Source organism: Apteryx mantelli, chromosome 15 (assembly GCF_036417845.1).
Source record: "Apteryx mantelli isolate bAptMan1 chromosome 15, bAptMan1.hap1, whole genome shotgun sequence".
Lineage (NCBI taxonomy): Eukaryota > Metazoa > Chordata > Aves > Apterygiformes > Apterygidae > Apteryx > Apteryx mantelli.
Genome location: NC_089992.1, coordinates 14,525,902 through 14,546,286, shown reverse-complemented (window position 1 = coordinate 14,546,286; position 20,385 = coordinate 14,525,902). Strand labels below are relative to the sequence as shown.

The 20,385-nt window shown below is 41.2% G+C and overlaps 1 protein-coding gene across 1 annotated transcript in view; it reads left to right on the top strand.

The window, feature by feature from the left end:
• The window catches only part of LOC106496558 (tropomodulin-2), a 35,603-nt gene extending 15,717 nt beyond the window's left edge, over nucleotides 1-19,886 (top strand). The window contains exons 4-10 of the mRNA XM_067305606.1: nucleotides 8,645-8,767; nucleotides 11,000-11,086; nucleotides 13,861-13,991; nucleotides 14,639-14,746; nucleotides 15,013-15,156; nucleotides 15,484-15,628; nucleotides 16,418-19,886. Of these exons, the coding sequence (XP_067161707.1) occupies nucleotides 8,645-8,767; nucleotides 11,000-11,086; nucleotides 13,861-13,991; nucleotides 14,639-14,746; nucleotides 15,013-15,156; nucleotides 15,484-15,628; nucleotides 16,418-16,452 (773 nt within the window). The 3' untranslated portion in view covers nucleotides 16,453-19,886. The remainder of the gene's footprint in view (nucleotides 1-8,644; nucleotides 8,768-10,999; nucleotides 11,087-13,860; nucleotides 13,992-14,638; nucleotides 14,747-15,012; nucleotides 15,157-15,483; nucleotides 15,629-16,417) is intronic.
• The last annotated feature ends 499 nt before the right edge of the window (nucleotides 19,887-20,385 follow it).

The following is a 20,385-nucleotide window of genomic DNA, read 5'->3' as shown; positions in this document are numbered from 1 at the left end:
AAAACAACCATAAGGTTTTGATTGTGCTCGAAAACAAGCCAAAACAAATTCCAGGGTTAATGGAGATTTTGAGAGTGGTTAGAATGCAGGAAGTGTTAAATATGAGCTCGGGGGAGTTGGTCGTGCAGAGAATTGCCTTGGTTTTGATTGTAATCATGTTCTTGAGAGGTTTGAAGTGTTTGGCAAAAACAACCAAACGTATGGCGAGCATTAGAGTTTTGGCCCTCTGCCATATTTTAGCTTGGTAACTTCCTACATTAATTGCTGTACAAAAGGAAGATTTTAAGCTTGTATGGGATAGCTCTCAAATTGCAATGAAACCCTCAGTTTTGTGCTGAACGAGGACCAGAGCGGTCGCAGCCTGATGGGCTCGCACCCCAACGGACCATTTGTTCAGACCACTTTACCCCGCGTTCTCGGAGCCCCACTGACCTTTCAGGCATCTGCCTCTCCCCGATCTGCACCTCCACGAGCCAGGGAGTGGGTACGTCATTTGCGTGTCCCCGTCACAAGTGTCTGCGCCCGTCTGTCGCATGCAAAAGCTCTGGTGGCTTTCAAGAACTGTCGTGCAACACAGCTGGTTAATCAGCCATTCCCATAAACAGCGGCTTCGGTATTCATGAGCAGTGGAGGCCGAGGGAGTGAGCACGCCGTATTGTAGCCATAGCGATTGGCAGTTTGTAAGTGTTTATTTTGTGTATTTTTTGGATTAGTTCCTATTTATGATAGATGCTCTAGAAATCCTTACATAGAAGCCAATGAACTACAGAAGTAATGCAGACTGACTCACTGCGTTTAACATATATAGCTGGAACAACTGGTTATCACACTGAGATCACTATAAAGCCTTTTCTGTATCATTTGCAAGTTCATGAAAGGTTAAGGAATAAAAAGGGAAGGTTGGTAAGTCAGGGATAGAGCAGGCTAATGTTACAGGCCCAAAATGTTAAACAGCAATGTCAATGCTACGTGACTATTATGAGAAGAAACAGGAATGAGAACACATGAGTTACTGTTCAAGGCAGAAAGGTCTGAGAAAGAGGAAATGATAATTTTATGTCCTAGCATCTCAGTTAGCACTTGACACCTTTTTGCAGTTGTCTCTCAGCCTTCTTGTGTGATTGTCCCCAAATTTCCCCAAATTGTCCAATTTTAGAAAGAATAATAATCCTCTATTCTTTGCTTATCTTTGTTGCGACATGCCAGAGGCTTTTTCTTACTCAGTGCATGTACATCTGATCTCAGTTAAGATCTGAGTGCTACTGTAATATAAACATATACTATTAACGACATTTCTGTTTCTGCTTTGTTGCAGTGGTTCTCTTACTACACAATACTAATGAGACGTAATTGAAAAAAAAGTTCTGTTATTGTGAAATATCATTAGATATGAAAAGTTGGCTATGCCTTTTTTAATTGCTTTAAGGATTGCTGTTTCAATCCTTCAGCATTATCCCTGTTTTCTACAAGGTCTTCTAATCCTTGCCAAACCACTTCATTTTGGATCTGATCCAGTTCTCATCAAAGTCATGGAAAAACTCCAGTGGATTGGGCCATTATTATTTGTGGCTGGAAAAGGAAGGGGAACACACTTGTATGTGATTAAATGCTAACATTTTCAGCCAACTGATAAAAGCAAAAAGGAAGAAAACGATGACTGAACCAGAACGCTTTTGGCCAAACCCGTTTTCAGTTGCTCTGGCAGAGACCACCTATCTCGCGTGCTGTGCTGTGCCAGGCAGAGTATCGATACTCAGCACTAGTAATGATGACAGTCATTTTCAGAAGGCCACAGCAATAGAGTAGATGCTAATGAATTCCAATTTTGGTTTCTGTAACAGACCCCATATAAGAACATTATGATTTAACTTAGAGACATGGTATCTTTTTTGGATTGACGGAGGCAGCCTTTTCACTCCCAAAGCTGAAATACATGTGTTTACATTTTTGTCACCTTCCTCCTGTTCTTCGAGGCTTAAATTTAGGACTGATGTTATTCTCTTAAAACACTAAAAGTGCCGCTGCTGCTGCTGCTGACAGTAATGCCTATGGTCAATGTCTTTCTCTGCTTTCTTTTGTAAGACCCTGTTTTAGCTGCTTGTGACTTTGCCAAACTCACACAGTTCACACTGAAATTTCCCATGCTGAGATTCTGCCTCAGGCTGAATTTTTTTAGAAAGTGTCAGCAAAAAGGACTCAGCTGTTTCCAAGAACAAGATTAGGAGAAAACACATTGTTTTAGCCATGTAGAGTAAACGTTTCCAGCTGTTTTTATGAGCTGCAGTGCCTCCCTGCTTTGAAGAGGGGCCCTGAAATGTGTGCCCTCTGCAATCCCCAGGGACACCCGCTTGAATGTGGCATTTTACAAAATACTGTACTTTCTGTACATCCAGTTTGTTGTCGTATTCTCCAGATATTCCCCCTGCAGTGGGTATTAGCGATGTGATGCCCTCAGAGCTCCTGCCCCCACGTGCCGGCAGCCCCCAGGCCACCGCGGCAGCCCCGCGGGACCTGGCTCGGCCACGCTGCACGTCCGCGACACTGCTCGTCGGAGAGGCCCCGGCTGTGGCACGACGGCGGGCAGGGGGACGCTCGCCGGCGCCCACCGCGGCCCCCGGCCTTTGGAGGGCCCTGCAAGGAGAAGAGGGGCGAAACAGCCAGCACGGGGGCAGAGCGGTGGAGGGATTCGTTCTGGAGGAGCAGAATGAAGATATTCAGAGTGAGGGGAGAGATGCAGCCGCATCCCCGGGATGGGGAGGCGACAGGCGGCGAAAGGAACGGAGGGAAAAAGGCTACGCAGGGGGGGAGGAAAGAGGACAGAGGTACGTAATTAGTGCGGAATCTGGTTTTGCCCAAGTTTCAATATTCTCCGATGTGCCAGAGGAGGTGAAACGCAGCAGCAGAGCTGGGTCTGTCCCCCTCTACTGACACTGCACACAGACGAAGAGCTTTCGGCTCCTGTCGGTGCCCGAGTTAATCCGGGGGTTAATCCTGAGGATGGTTGTGGGAGCACAGGGATCCTGACTGCTCTGGTGATCCATGTGAGGGTCTGAAAAAATTCTGGGATTTCTTCTGTTTTAAAGGTTATGGGTTCGCTTTTACTTATTATTTGAGAAAGTCTGCTTTTCTGAAGCAGTCCTAAAAGGGTCTTGTTAACATGGCAGAAACCAAACGTGCTGATCTCAGGCAAGGATGCTGGGCAGCTTTAACTTGGTTCTTTGTGTCTATGCACAACGACAGCTTTAGCGACTTTGGAAAGCTTAACTTTGCAACCTTCCTGTTCCTTTATCATAATTTTTTAGGCATCTAATATGCAGTCAGTAACCCAAGAGTAACAGTAGAGCAGCAGTTACAATACTGCGTTTTAATTACTACTAGCTTGCAGCTTCAAACTTCTTTGACCTTGGCCTTTTTTCTTGTTCATAATTCAAATGTATTCCTGGTAAGAATTAATTTAATTACATTTTTGTAGAATATTTGTAGAGAGGAATTTAAGTAAGTCTCAAAAGGAAAGACTAGTGCAGGTGGAAAAAGTGAACTGTGTGTCTGTGATTTCTGCAAGGCAGAATCCCAAGATTATTGAATTTCACTCCTAAGGGCAGTGCAACATTCTCAACTACTAGCTGAGAATAAACAGGAACTCACTCTAGTCAATGATTCATTGAAAAATAAGAAGTAATGAATGTAACGAGACATTTTCTTAAAAGTACAATAATCTGAATTACAGTTTATAGGAAAAAGAAAGGACGTTGTTATTTTACAATTATGGTGGAAAATGTATTTGTATTATAAAATTAAGTAACTGTCCTTAATAAAACATAGAAAGGACATTTTTACAGCTAAGATCAGTGGACTTACTTCCCATTGCTGTGCACTTTGTTGAGTCATTTTGGCTTGTGCAAGGTGGGAACAAAACATTACTAAATAAAAATGGTGGCAATTTGTATCTATTTGCAAAAGTCTAATTACATAAGAAGCAAAGCTAATGACGTAAGAAGCAGGGCAGAGAGGAGACAGACCAGAAATGATGTTACAAATGCTATAAACTCCAGATGAAGATGAAATCCTCAAGCTGACTTTTTTTATGGACATACTGGTAAAATCCTGCCAATTTCGCTATTTGGTTTCCTTTTTTTTCCTTCCCTATAAACAACAATAAATATAAACTTACTTTAGGAAAATACATATGAAGTAGTTCCCTGCTGAAGTAATACATTTTTTCCTACATATTTAGATGTGCATATGTGATTGTGTAGTTAACTATTGCTGGATAGGAAGGTGGAGCTAGGGTTATGTCTAATTTCCTTGCTCTACTTCAGTTTTGCTTTAAAGGGGGTATTTGCGTAATGCAGGAAATCACAGCCTGCTGCAACCCAGTGGCAAAACTATGTCAATGGTGTTATGACTGTACCCAGTGTATTTCTTCTTTTCATAGTATTTGTCTTCCTTTTATCTCACTCTGCTTTTCTCAGTCTCTCTGTATTTGTTTCAGTCCTTTTTACTGCTTCTTTCTGTTTTTCAATGGATTTTTTTCCCCAGTCTCTTTTGAGCAAAACATGAACCATATCCTATTTCACTTTGAGCAGAAGTTGTGCAGTGTGTGACACTGGAATAGTCTGCTATTATACTGAAGCAGGACAAACCTCTACTTGCTGCACTCACAGTCAGGAAGTCCCCTGGGTTATATAGGCCACCTCAGTCGTCATCCAGGGCAGCACAGGCAGCTATCCCAGTTTGACAGAAGGAAAGGGAGAATTCCCTGGAATTGATTTACACTGACAATTTCATGTTCAAAAAAAGCACTTTGGACTCCAGATATTTTGGATTTCTGTACATGTGTAAAAATGCAATGGTATTTTATTGCTTACTGGTTTATTTTTACTGAAATGGAGATTTTTTTTGCAGTTAAACACAAGAGTATATTATTTCTGTACATAAATATGCTTAACTTAGTGTTATTAACATTGAAGTTGCTCAAGTATGACATGTAGAAACATAACTTGTCACTGCATTTTTCACTGGTAGAAAGGTAGGGTATTATTATTAAGACTCAGTACAGAATATTAAGAATTTTGGAGGCAAATGTAACACAGCCAACATTATTCATCTCCCATGGAATGTTCTAATAAAGCATCTTCATACCATGAAGATATATAAGAATACTTCATACAACACCTTCAACATAGCATGAATATAAACAGCAATACAAAGAGTACCAAGAAGAGCAGCCTTTCTTCAAAAATCTCACTTTAAAATAAAAAAACCCTTCATTATTCTTCCTAGGCTTCAAAGTATGTACAAATAATACATTTTAAATTTAAGCTACAGTACAGCTGCAAACTGGCACGAGGACCACTGAAACAAGCAAGCCAGAATCCGCATTTTTTTTTGTCACTGAATTGCACGATGGCGCTATGTAATGAATTTATGATGGATGTGGGACCAGGAGGCACCTCCTGGATCTTTAAACTCTGTCCTCAAAATAATGAAAGAAAACTGGTTGATAGCTGTCTGTAAACACAGGCACACACTTTTGGCCTTGGCAGAAAGGTAATTAATTTCTAATAATGTGCTAAATGCATAAACTCTTTTAACCTGATTCTGTTATGCTACAGAATCTCTTCACAGTGGGCTAATGTAAAAGTATGTTCTTATCTAGATAGCTGAAAAAGAATATTTTTATAAAGCCATTGGATGCCAGCAAGGCCCACATATATTAAAGATATATATTATCGTCTTTGACATGACCTTACCCTTTTAAATATTTAATCTAACCAGTAATAGAATTTTTTTTCTGAAATGTTTGCCAAGAATGCTTTAAATGAAACTATCATTGAGAGTCATATGCACATTTAAAAAAGACTTGGGCTGCCATCCAAGAATTACACATGCCTGAAACAAATGCTTAAACCGTGTATTCCGATACATGTGAACTGCCTGGAAAAAGTACGAACCCAAACTGCCTGTACTGGTTTCCATTAGCCCTGGATTTCTTATATACAGGATACTTGGTCCATCCAGTTCCAAAGTACATAGGGAAGCACCAGCTGAAATATTTACCGTGTTCAGGTTACCTAAGACGTGGGGTCCTATGTCCACATCAAATATTATTTAGCCTCCACTTGCATCAGTTTGAGATTCTGGAATGGAAGTGTCACTCCTCCCTAGACAGTTTTTAGCATTACATGGGAAGAGATGCCTCTGCAAAGCTCTTCTAAGGGAACTCTGGATTGAATAGCACTGCCGTGAATCAGGAGCAGGACACCGGTGAGACATTTGGGGGTCTGGGGTTCCCTGTGATGGGTGCCATGGGGAGACCAGTGTGAAAGCAGAGACTTGTGTCAGGATTTGTTAACAGTCTGGCTGGGGTCTGGGTCTCATCTTTGGAGAATCACTTACTGCCTGCTTGAGATGGTTCATATTAGTTTGTGCCCCTGTGAAGCAGAGGGGATAATCTGATCAGTCAGGATACAGATAGGTAGGATACCCTCAAGGTGTTAGCAGCTACTGATTACTTGAAATTCGTGGAGACCCACCAGTGATCCGGAAGGAAGAACATTTTACAGCCAGTACCCCTCACTATTGACTGTTACTCAGATATTCCAATTAATGGTTGTTTTCAAATTCCCAACATATTCATGAATTGTCTCCTTGTCCTTGTCCTTATCCTCACCAGCCAAGCTGGCATAAAGTTAACTCTCAGTGGATGGTGTCTTGCAGGCTGCCCTCCAACACTTAAGATTACATGGTAATGCTGAGAGAGTCTTTAATCTTAGCACTTGCGCTGTTACAAAATCTGGAGAGCATGACTAACCTATCTTCACAGAGTGAGAGTATTTCTCCCCCCAAATTTTCACTTGACTTTTGTTTGATATTGCTGTCTCTGATTCATATCACCTAGTGAATGGTGAAGGTGAAAATGATTTTTACTTTCTGGCCCACAAGGGATTTATCTTCTAAGAGCCTCTTCCTGAAAAGAGGCTAGCTTAAAATATCATAGGAAAAATTAATCATAAAATATACTTTGTTTTTCTACATCACCTTCTGTACAGTTTTGTCCTCAGAAATTATTTCACCTAAGTACAAATATCTTTAAGGTAAATAAGTCAAATTCTGCATCAGTAAACCTTAAGAGAATTTCAGAAATTTCCATTAAAATTTCTTCTGAGCCTATTCAATGACCTCATTCATGGAAGCTGACCATACAGAGATTGCTGCAGACAGACTTGTAAGATGAGATAAATGAATTGGGTATTATCTGCATAAAAATGATACTTAGGACCATAATGGGAAAAGATTTAAGTTACAGAAGGATGCCAGTGTCGAAAAGCCAGTGGCAGAGGGTCTATACTTCAACACTTAATATCAGAACTGTACTTATTAATGGTGAGAAAATAACATCACTGAGACAGTGAAAATAAAACTATTTTAGAACCATTTCAGGAAACCATAGGATGTGCTTCAAGCATTTCAGTTAGATCATACAGAGCTGCACAAATAAGACAATTTAAAGTTTACAATGGGTCAAAGCCACCTGCATCCAAAGGTCATCACAGCTTCATTACAACGGCATTAACTAAAGCTTGCTTGAAAGTTGGTTGTAAGGGACAAAGGTAAGGGGAACCACTCAGCTGTGGACAACAGAAAATGGAAATTCACAGAATTATCAGAGCAATGACACCATCTGTTGCACATAGCATCATCTAATGTATTACTTACTGTATGGGTTTGGCACATGGAAGTGTTGAGTGGGAGAAAAGCTGCGGCACTGCTGGTGATTGAAGTGCAGCCCTAACTCTGACTTAAAGGACCTCAGTAGAAGCCTTTGCAGTTGCATCATTACAATGCTGATATTGAGTATAATAATAGGACAAAGCAGTAGTTTGATGTTTTGTCTTGTTTCCGGATTTATCCTACAGTTTTCTTCTTTCAGCAGAAGGACTGATGATCTCAGTCTTTTGGGAATGTTGCATGGAAATACCTGCTAACACCAGTGTAACAGTGGCACATGAGGAGAGATGAAGCACGGAAAATAGATAGGTCAGGCCTTTCTCAGAAGATGTGGTTCAGTTCAGTTCAGACTTTTCAGGCCTGCACAGGTGATCAGGAGAAGGCGGTTTATGTGAATGATCACCAGGAAACAAAGAGGGGAGATACTGATGGAAAGGCTGGGAATTAAACTGCATTACTTCAGGAGAACAGCTTTGCAGAGTTTTCAGGATCTTGTATGAAATTTGGTAAACTGAAAGGTTCCTGTACTGGGATGTTTTTAATTGCCTCTGGTGCCTCATATAAATATAAGGATGAGATTTCTGCAGGCTTTTTGTGTAAACCTGATTCTGCCTATTTAAGCCAACAGGAAGCATTTCAGAAAAATCCCAGCTGTCACCAATCCTGGGGATTGATTTTAGGAAATTTTTTCCTATATTAATAATCACCCACACAGAGCAGAAGTCTGTACCTTTTATTTTTAGACTCTTTAAGATCCTGGTGTTGAGGATAGCACCAAGAAAGAAACTGGAAAACATGCACTTGATATATTTCCAAGCAGTTCCATTGTCACAGACCTATTCCCTCCACTGCCAGGAGGCAAGTGAGTTGTCCCAATAATTCATTTCTCATGCTGACTTTTTTCTTCTCTTAGGAAAAATATTTATCCCTAAAGAAAAGCCCATAGAAACTCGTACAGAAGAGAAGGTGACCCTGGATCCGGAACTAGAAGAAGCCCTGGCCAGCGCTTCAGACACTGAACTCTATGACCTTGCAGGTTAGCTAATGATCCCTACACTAGTTCTCCTCTGCCTGGACCTTCCTCCAAGAGTGTCTCATTATCATCTCCCAGGAACCAGCTATTTCACTATACAGACATGGGCCAACCTGTGGGCCACACATTGCTTGTGAGCACTTCATGCATGACTTGATAGCTGCTGCATTCCTTACCCCTCTCTCATTGACTTCTAACCGATGTGGCAGGCAAGGGAAGAAGATATACCAGCTAATGCGGTTTGGGGAAGGGATGGGTGAAGATGGTAGGCTGCAGACTGGGGTGTTTGCTTTCTAGTGGAGACCACTGATGCCACTGCATCCACGTTGTCTGCAGTGCACTACTGCTACCCCCTCTCCACTCTTAACACCCCACGTGGCAGTATGGACAGGTCAGAGGATGCGATGGATGAAGATCCTGTTTCCATGAGGAAATTTGGAATCCATGTCCTTGAATCAGGAAAACTGGTTGCCTCTGAGTTACATGCACACTGATTAAGCCTGGCTTATCCTCGCCACTTCTAATTCTTTTCCTTTAATCCCAAGCAGAACCTAGAGTTCCAGAGTATGCACATGGGAGATAAATCTGAAGTGAATCCTCTCACATAAACATGAATAAAGATTTAAACCTACAATACAAAAGGCCAATCTATAGTTCTTGGGCTGTCTGTGGCTCTCAAGGGTTCATGTCATGGGTATGTCATCTGAATATACTCCTAAAAGATCATCTGAATCCCTAACTTGGGAAGAAGGAAACCAGCAAGGGCTACTCAAGCCAGAGCTGAGAGACCCCTATGGAACCATTGTCCTCTCCTGCCTCTTCAGCCCAGTTGAAGTGGATCCTTCCCTTGGCAGTCTGAGGTGCATGGTATATGCCTTGTGGCTCTTGTCTATACAAGGATTTAGTGGGAGAATTTCAACTCCACTGACAATTTTCTGTTTTTCATTAGGAAAATCTAAATAAAATATTTCAGTGTATTTGATTAATCTAAAGCATTTTATTTTGGGTTAGATCAACATTAAACTTAAGCTCTTGAAGAGTTTATTATCCCATTGAAGGACATTATCTCACCATTTTCTTCTGTGATTCTTGGCTACACCACATATTTCTGGATGCATCATAGTCTTGGCTCTGATTGATCCAATGTGGTGTATCACAGGAATCACAGAATTACAATGCAGCTGGCACTTCTTCCGTAGAATGAAGTTCCAATTTTTGCTCAGCTCTGATCAGTACCCAGTATTTCATGCTAGAATTTATAGGTAACAAAGTCTAATGAACAACAATGAATAACACACCTACTGAAGAGAGTTTTGAAAATAGACTGCAGCAGCAACTAAAAAGTCATTTGCTTATGGAACAAAAAGTATTTTTCATAACAAAAATCTGATGATAAAGGTAAAAATCTACCTTAAGTCCATAACTTTTAATTCATGCATGATCCTATAGAATAAAGTCCAAGTAGACAGTTAATCAGAGAAGTATCAGCAAGCATTGCATGATTTATCCTCTGACACTACGGAATTTAATTTGTATGAAAGATAATTTTGCCTACAGCTTCTTTTATGGAGTTTTGGTTTCTTTTGTCGTTTCTCTCATAATAGTTTATATCCTCACTATTTATTTTAAAGTACTGGAATATATTCTTTTTTTCCCCAAGCATGTTAGCATCCATGTTCTTCTTTGGGAAACTGCAGGATGATTACAATGAATGCAAACCTATTAAGCTAACCACATATAAAATCAAACACTTTTCGGTTGTGCCAGACAATAGAACAAGGGGCAATGGGAGGTTCAGATTGTGCATTAGCAAAAAAATTCTTTAGGAGGGTAGAGCGGCATTGAAATGAGTTGCCCAAAGAGATTGTGGAATTTCTATCCTTGGATGTTTGAAGATCTAGCTAGACAAAACCGTGGCTGACCTGGTTAGTGTTGGCAACAACCTTGCTTGAGTGGGAAGCTGGACAAGATGACGCCCAGAGGTCCCTTCCAGCTGACATTTCTATGATTCTATGATATGCATACTGCAATGATTGTTCGATGACCTATATTAAAAATGTCTACATTTCTAGTATTTAAACCCTAAAGAGTCACCCAACAAGCAATCAGAGAGTCACAATTTTATAAGGGTTATCTGTTTAGAGACCTAAATTAGAATTTGTAGCAGACATTTTTCTGCAAATTTGTTTCTCCTATTAATATTGTATTCTCTTGCTGTTATTTACACATTTGTAGCTGTTCTTGGCGTGCACAACATGGTCAACAACCCAAAATTTGACGAAGGAGGAGCCCGCAGTAAAGATGGAAAAGGAAGCGTGAGAAGTAAGCAAGCAGATTTCTCTTGTGGGCTATATGTCATCTTTAGGGAATTATACAGCTATAGGTTGGGTCTATTGGTCTAATTTAGTTTAGTGTAACTTGACCTTACTTACCTTGATTGATCCAACTAATCATGAAAGGGAGCTCTTTAAAGTAAATATAATCTAAAAATTCATTATCTATAATGACAACAATGAAATGCAAATAAATCATTAATAAGGAGCTTTGTTTTCCTAGGAAGCCACATCTAGCTCTGCGGAGGTGCTTGAAAGAGTGGGAGCATTTAAGAAGCCTATTTATTTATTTATTTATTTATTCCAATTTAGTTTAGGCATGAGACAGAAAACATACTGCACTGTAGCTAAGAGATGGCCACAAGGCCACAATGCAGGTGAGACCATCTCACCCTGAGTATATATATTTATGTAACTGAAGAATGACTTGTAACTTTTAGGCTCTAGCTCGGCAGATTTTCTGGCAAGGTCATGTCTCTGGCCAAATTCACATTAATCTGCATTCAGAGTCATGCAAAGACTGTATGACACTATTACTACCCTGGCTACTCTGTATGATCTGTTACTTCCACCTCAGATCAGTAGTGGCATATTTAAATGTTTTTATAGTTTGTCCATTATGTGACTCCTTAGGTACAGTCCACAGAAAGCATAATCACTCAGGAAAAAAAAAAAAAAACAGAAAGTAGGAAAGTAGTTATTAAAAACAAAACCAGAAATGCTCACACTAAATAAAATATACTCTGGCGTATCAGATTTTAGCTCAACAACTGACAGGACACTGAGGGGAAGAAACGTGTAAGTGTGAGTTCCAAGTTTTTCTTGTCCTAGATTTAAAAGCTGCCAAGCCTAGATCCAGAGCTCTTCACCTCCAAGCTCAGGGATATAAGCAGGCTAAACTTTGCTTTTCAAGACAAAGTTGTAGAATTTACTAAATTTACAGGAAGCAGTACTCAAAAAATACTTTCTTCTTGCAAGGCCATGAGAACAGCAGCTGTCGTTACCAAGGACTTTCATTTCCATCCTTCCCTAAAGGAAGGGGAGGTGGGAAAGTAGGCAGGACACCATGTCTCTTCATTTTTCTCAGGATTAAGACTGCTCTGCAAACCCCCACAGTGGGGCCCTGTACAAGCTGCCATCTATCTCTTAACAGGCAACTGCATGCATTACTAATCCACATAGATTTGGGACTATTTTTGTTGTACTGAGTCAAAATGTTAGCTATGTGAGTCTGCTAAACTATGCTCCAATCACAGATTTAACACCAGAAAATCACCCTGTCAGATCACTTTGTTCTTTGGTCCAAAAGCAATACCTTTCCCTAGCCAAGTGAAACATTTCAGGAGAAGAAGGAGACACATCTCAAAAGTTGCATGTTAATATGGCAAAACAGTACCATGATTAAAGAAACAAGATAAAACTCCTGTGAAGCAAGAATAAGTAGAAGAAAAAAAAAGAAAACTACTGCTAACTCTAGACTGGGTATAATGGGATCTCGAACCTGAGGACCGGGTCCAGGTCTCTCCCTGGCTCCCCGCTCAGCAGGCTGTTTCTACAAGTACAAAAATGCTTTGCTGATTTTTCTGTTCTTTTTAGCCATGAATCTAAGATGTGGTAAATGCTCTAAATGCATTTTACTAGCAATTTCCAATTTCCAACTCGCTAGGAAGGCTGAAGTATTATGCAGGCATATGTGAGATCTCTCAGGGAATTAGCAAAAATGGGTCGAGGTACAAGCAAGCAGAGTAAAAGCCAGCTCACAGTTTATGTATCACTTCATTTTTACTAAAAGCATGGGCTTTAAAAAATATTTTGGTTTTGTTGGCCCATAATATGGGATGAACTTTACCCATGGCATTGAACAGAAATGCATAGTACATTGAGACTTGAGCACAAGACTGCAAAATAACTCACTGTCTGCTGCGTAAAACAAAAGGGTTTAAACATACTTGTGGTCAGTAACATATTCCTTTCTTGCCTCTAGTGGCTTGGGTGGTCAGGGCTTATAAATTAATCTCCACAACTATATGCCTGGGAATTAGAAGTACTAATTGTGTTCTAAGCTATGATTTTTATGCATCTCTAAGAGTATTTATAGCTCATAGCTGCCAACATTAAAAATTGTATCTCTGGAGCACAGATACTCAAAGACTTCATAAATCCTGGTGTTGGCAGACAGACTTGCTTTTCATTCTTTGATAGTTTTATTATTTAGAAAGTGCAGATGCTGCAATTTTACAAGAGTTAATTGAATTTATAGTAAGGCTGGTAGCATCAAACTAGAGGAGGAAACTGAGGGGCCTCCTGACCATGTTCCTTTACGTTAGCACAGTCTATTTGTGAGGTGCAGAGATGTTTTCTCACTAATGTAATGGTTATGTTCTGAGGGCACCTTGCTTTGCAGACTTAAGGCTAAGAACACAGCAGCCCTTGCAGTATATTACATCTTATACAGTAGTCTTAAAAGCTGCTTTGGCTCAAATTAGTTGCACTGGGACTTTCGTGCATAAAGGAGGAATTTTCCCTCAACAATGCTGCCCAGCCACTGTGACTGCATTCCCAAGTACCATGCTTCTGGATGCACAGAAGGTGAAGATGGCATGGCAGGGATATAAATCTAATCCTCCTAGTTACAAGTTTTTTGGTTCCTATAAACCCTTGCTTGAACACTACAGTACAAACCTAAATGAGAGTTGAAAAGCCTGACCGTTTCTGAGGATGCCTGTTTCTCATGTCAAAATTTAATGAGATCTTGTGTTGCAGATGTGGTCAAAGGTGAAAAGGTCAAGCCCATTTTTGAGGAGCCACCTAACCCAACCAATGTGGAAGCAAGCTTACAAAGGATAAAAGCAAACGATCCTAGTCTTGTAGAAGTTAATCTGAACAACATAAAGGTAGATGCTGTGGTTTCATTTCTGTCATCATAGGAGGGTTTACTGAAATATTTCCAAAGCCCTTGTCTTTTATCTTCAAATTTTTTCTCTCTTTCCGGTACAGGAGAAGCAGGACACACAGGAAAGGGCTGTGGAGGGAATTGTTCTAGAGGCTCCAAGGTCATCGATGCCTGCTATTGAATTAGATACCAATTAAAAGCCCAAGGGGTGATTCCCTCTGGCTGCCCTTCTTTAGCAGCTCGTAAAGCAAGATATCTCATGGGCACTACATAATCATCACTGGCCTAATTCAATTAGCCCACACATGCAAATAGAGAAGTGGCTGGGATGTGGCGACTCTGAACAACCAGCAGCAAAATAGGAAAGGAGCTCAGAGATTGGTCACGTGCTTGCATTGGCCTGACCTGATTAGAGGTGGTGCTGACAGACAGAGCGTCCTCCCGCAGGCCTCCAGCGGGCCTTGGAGGGCAGCTATGAGCGAAGAATGAGTTGTCCACTCTGAGATACTCTTAAAAGCACTGAGGATGATTAAATTGCATACTATTGCATGTGGCTGTTAATCAGTCAGTCTGGTAATAATTAGAATCGGTGTCTACTGACATGACTAGCTTTCCTGATTACTGGATATAATCTTTTTCTTAATGTAGAATATTCCTATTCCAACACTGAAAGAATTTGCAAAAGCTCTGGAAAGCAACATCCATGTGAAGACATTCAGCCTTGCAGCTACTCGAAGCAATGACCCTGTAGCTATTGTAAGTATAAACACTGTTTGGAAAAAAATATCAATTTTCAAGCAGGCCTATGTCTACTGTAGGATGCATCCTTCATTTTCCCTTGCAGAATTTCCCTGTGACAATGCATATTGGCAGGGTAATCTATTCTGTTCCACCTCTATGTTATTCGGAGCCTATTTGTCTTTTCTTTCTTTGTAGGTACAAAGCCACGTTTTGCAGCTTCTCTGTTATTTCCTGAAGCTTTCAGGAATTTGATCTCATATTCCCTCTTTTTGGCCCCTCAGGCATTTGCAGATATGTTGAAAGTGAACAAAACGCTGAAGAGTCTGAATGTAGAATCCAATTTCATCACTGGGACGGGTATTCTGGCACTGATTGATGCACTAAAAGAGAACGAATCCCTGACAGAGATTAAAATTGACAACCAGGTAAAGAGAGAGCACTGAACCTGAGTCTGCTTTGTTTCCCTTCCAGACAGATTCCATAAGTTCTCCCAGAGGGTCTGGCAAAGGCAAGGCAGCCTTTGGCGGCTCGCTTATTCTGCAGCTCATGTCCCATGCCCATGCAACCAAACAATGGAAAACATCTAAATAAAACCAGTCAAAGCCAAATACAAAACCCAGAGCAAAATCTCCAGAGATGGGATTCCCTGGAGTTTGCAGTATGACACTGAAATATAACCACTTCTCTCTCTCTTTCATTTGAGATTAAGTATTTTCTTTTCTTTTGGGGGCATTTCATCTCATCACCAACAGAGGCAGCAGCTGGGGACAGCTGTAGAGATGGAGATTGCCAAGATGCTGGAAGAGAACTCCAAGATTCTCAAGTTTGGATACCAGTTCACAAAGCAAGGGCCAAGAACCAGGGTGGCAGCAGCTATCACTAAAAACAATGATCTGGGTAAGATGCTACTACATCCACTCATCATTTGTTCTTGTGAGCCAAGCCCCGACTTGCCTAGACGTAGCTATTCCTGTCCATACGTAAGACTGATTTTTAACTTTGTAATGTCCAATCTGCTATATGAAAGGGGTGATGCATACCTCCATCACCTCAAGAGTAGAGGATAGCAATGATCTTATTGTGATTAAGAGCCACTATTCTTCTTCTCCCAGGAAAGGTGAGCCTTTCCCTTGGAGCACCCAGGCTTCCCAGCTGCCCAGTCAGCTGTTCTGGCCAGTAAGTAGAGAGAGCCAAGCCTGGTCAACAAGGGAACTAGAAAGACTTACTTGCCTGAGTGACCAAACACAGGCAAAGACTATAATAAATAAATAAAATAAAAAATAAAGCTTTGCACGTTCTACCCGAGTAAGTGTGATGTGCTTTGCCCTGCATGCTCAATACACGAAATACGGAGGAGCTGACTGGGCAGGAGTAGCTTACAGTAAAAATGGACCCTATGTGTTACTAATCAATTCCACTTCAACTGTAGTGTCAAACCGGGATGCCTCCACTGAGGCAAATCCTCACTGGCTTCAGCTTGGGTTTCTCTCTGCAAGAACTAAGATAAAAATTGAGCTAGAATTCACTTCTTTCACTCAGATCCTTTGTTTTAATTTTTAGTAGAATACTTGTAGAAGCCCCTTCATTCCTATTCATGTTACTGGGAGTGTAGAGTACCACTGAGAAAAATGCTTAGATTCTCAGGAAAGCAAGAGCGAACACTCTTCCCTTGTTCTACTGGTGCAGTTCGGAAAAAGCGAGTGGAAGGAGAGCGGCAGTAGCCATGCCAGAGAGGATGCAAAACACGACTGGAGGCAGCCAACAACTGCAATCTCAGTGTTCACTGGTCAGAAGGGAAGACACTGGAAAACCATTATAATGGGAGTTGCTCATTTCCGTTAATGTTTCCTTTTAACCTTGAAAATGCAGCCTGATCATTTTTAACTTTCAGTTAATTCAACTTTTATGAGAAAAATTGATCATTGGTTTGATATTAATGAAAAAATTGTTTTACAATATCTGAAGCCAATAAGCAGAATGTTACGGTGTTACTGAGCATAACATATGGTGACATTGACCTTTATTTTAGACACTTTTTGCCATGTTAAAATATAATCTTGTGTATGGATAAGGGATACTCTGCTTAAAATGGGAATTCTAGGGCCAAGTCCTACAATGCCTTATGTTTTTGAATAATCCTAACTTATGTATGTAGTCCTGCTGAATTCAATGTGATGCTCCAGTAATGCCAGTGCAGGTTTGCAGGATCACACCCACGGGCCTCTCTCCTGCTCTCCAACCTGGACAGCAGGAACTCTGCGTTTGACAGAGCCCTGCTACCTCGTGTGGGTCTCTGCCCATGCGGGTCCAAGAGCAGGATCACGCCTAGGTGTATAAGCATTGTCAAAGCCTACTTGTTTACATAAGCTGAGGTTCGCTAGGAGGATCATTTCACAATGCTACACTGATTTGTTAACCTTACTTCACAATGGAAGGTAGTAGTAGTATTGCCAATCCTAGATACCTTAAACATTAGCTTTTTTCTAGTCCAATGAGTTTTTATTTGTTACTAGAACACACAGTTTACAGCAATATTTGTTTTGCTTTGAGCCATGTGTTTGACCTTTTTTAGTTCTGGTATTTATGTGCATTTGTTAGTGTCATAGAACTCAGGACCTTTTAGATGAAGATTAATTAAATAGTTAATCCAGGACAGCAGCTGTGCTACCAGGAAAAAACAGTAAGAACGTAGTTGTACCAACTACTTAACTTTCCTTTATAGAGACCAGTTCAGGTTTGTCCTTGTATCATAAAGCACTTAGGTATTTGCATTAGTACTTAGCTGAATAAGGGCAGATTTAAGCATATGCACAAATGCTTTGCTAAATCAGGGCCTTAATTCAGTTCCTGTACATGTTCTTAAGCCAGTGGAAAATTCTTGTGAAGCAGCAGCTAACCCCAATGCTCAACAGCATAAAAATTTTAGTAGGAATTTAGTCCATAATGTTTTATTTTATGCATTTCACAGTCTAAAACATTATTCTCTACCACTACTTTATACTGCCAACTGTTGTCTCTGATGAGCAGCCAGAGGTTCCTTTTGGTCAAAATTAAACATACTGCAAGAGTTAAGGGAGACTCCAGTTAGGTGTTTCACTGATCCCACTGCTTTCAGAAAGCTGCAGGAATTTCCCTGGGGCTAACATGCTCCTGCAAAACACCAGCCTCTCCTCGCAGAGCTGTGGTGGCAGAGGGACTGCGGGGGTCAGCGTCACTGCGCTGCACGCCCGACCTAGGGGAGAGCTGTGATCTGCTGCACAGCTGGGCACCCAGGGCTAGAAAGCGGGTAGCCCCGGGAGCAGCTGGTTGGCATACTGCCCTGAGCCTGGCATTTTCCTGAGCCTAACTGCAGTGCAAGCGAGCAGCTGAACCCTCCCTCTGTGCCTTTTGTAATGGAAATGAGCAGGTCCCAGGCAGCACTGTTTCTGGGGGATTCTGATGTTCATACTTGAGCCCTAACTGAATAATGTACACCTAGATCCCACTTAAAATAATTTGTTAAAGTGCTCTGCTGAACTGGGGTCTAAAGTACAGGATCCACAGTTTACTTCCCTGGAGAGCTCCCAGTCCTTAGTTTCCATCTCTCCCTCCCTTCCTCAGATTAAGGCTAAAACCTTTTCTTCACAAGTGAAAAACACAACACATGAGGGAGTCTTGCTGAGATTTTTCCTAGATCCATGCAGGATTTGCTGTGAAAAGCTTTGATATTCCATTAAAAAATGTCAAATTCTGTAACAAAGTCATAACTCTGCACGGTCTTAGGTAAATAGCCCTTAAAAACGTGAGGATTACTAGGGTGATAATGGGCTTGCAGCATCAAGTCACATGAGTAGAAAGAAGTCTCATCTCCAAAGCCAAATGATTTTGGATGCTGACAAAATTCAGTGATTAGAATCACACTGTCCATATTTTCCTCTCCTTGTGTTTTGATCAAAGCAGGGAAATCCCAAGTCCCTATGACTGTTTTTTTTTAATATATTTTGATTTCTTAATTTTTTTTAAAAAGGATGTGTGTATATGTTCAAGGGAAACAAGTGCAATCCATTTCTAGTCTTAATTGCCATTTAAAGTGTTGGTATTTGCATGCAGCAGTTTTATAAGGATGGATTGGTCTGGCTGCTTCATGATGTCTGCAGCATGTCATCCCGTATAGCTTTGCTCAGAGCCACGCACAAGTGGTTATATTGTCAGGTGGCTCCATCCAGGTCAGCTACAGCATACATCACGGACCAAGGTAACCGGCTGGGGAAGGCCCAGCGGCTTCCTCTTCCCTGCATCTGCCATGCTCTTCGCACAGGCACGTTTCTCCTAAAGGGAGGATTCCTCAGGCACTTGAGAGCAGGGTCTCAAACACTAGTCCCACTATGCACTAGGAGACAGCGCCTGGAGCTGTCCACCCCTCGGCTGGGCGCCTGGGAGGTCTGCCTCCTGCCAGCACGTGTAAGGCGAGCTCCTCATCCCCGGCCCGTTTGTCTAGCCAGCGGGCTCCAGCGCAGCCACTGCCGGGCCTGCCCGGGGAACATCGCTGTCCTCTCTCTTCTGCACATTCCACACAAGAGCTTGGTCGCTATCCGGCCTTGAGCATCTCAAATCAAACGTTGCAGCAATATAAGAGTCTGCTCAATACAACGACAGCAAATCAGCACCCTTACTGGTGACAGCAACAGATTTTCATATAAACTTTAATACAGGATGATTTAGTTGGTTAAAATCCCTGCAGCTAACATGAAGGGGGTCAGGATGTGACTAGTACCTTTTAAAGTTCCACTTTTGAACAACATCTGTTACACTTCCAAGTGAATGGGACACAGGGACATAAGGCCTTTTTTTCTTAAGCAAACATTCAGGAGTAACTTTGTCTACTTTTGCAGATTGCTTCTCGTGTTGACAGCTTAGGTTTGGGTTGTATTTTTTATACATTTTTTCCATGGAAAAGCTCAACATTGTGCATGTCCTAACATTTTTGTGTATCGTAGCGTGCACTAAGGACAGTATGGTGTACATGTCAAATGCTAGATGAAGATGTTATCTCTGGAACATAAATAATTGCATGCGCACAGTGTGGTGCATATTACTCAAGAGGAAGGGAATTACCACTCTGTGTAACAGTGACTCCCCAACAATGTGGTTTTTCTAAATAAATCTTCATAAAGAATCTGGCTTTTGTGTTTTCTTGTGGTTTTGTGCCTTGAATCAAGCCTGCCTCAGAGCTTGACATCAGATTAAGCAGCTTTCTCCACCATGGCTCTTGCAGTTTTTGCTTGGTCTGGATCATCTGCAAGGTTTCAGCTTCTCTCTCCCCCACATTGCATACACTGGGCTAGAACTTTTTGAATCACTGTTGTGTGCTTGCAACCAGGCCCGGAAACAGAGTAATCTGGATTCTCTTCCCAGGTTTAACAGACCTCCCTGTGATTCTCAAAGGAAGATGCAACGTTTCTCCAAAAGCAGCTGAATAGGAAGTTAAAATCTCCCATTTTCAGAATATGTCAGTATCTGAGATACTTTGGATCAGATTTTTGTGATGCATCTAGGCATCTAAAGCTGCACAGAAAAACCCACGGGATTTCAGGAGTGACTACGCACCAACTCTCACCAACTGTAATGTAAGTTTAATTACATAACATACTGGTTTCTGTTCTTATCATAAAAAT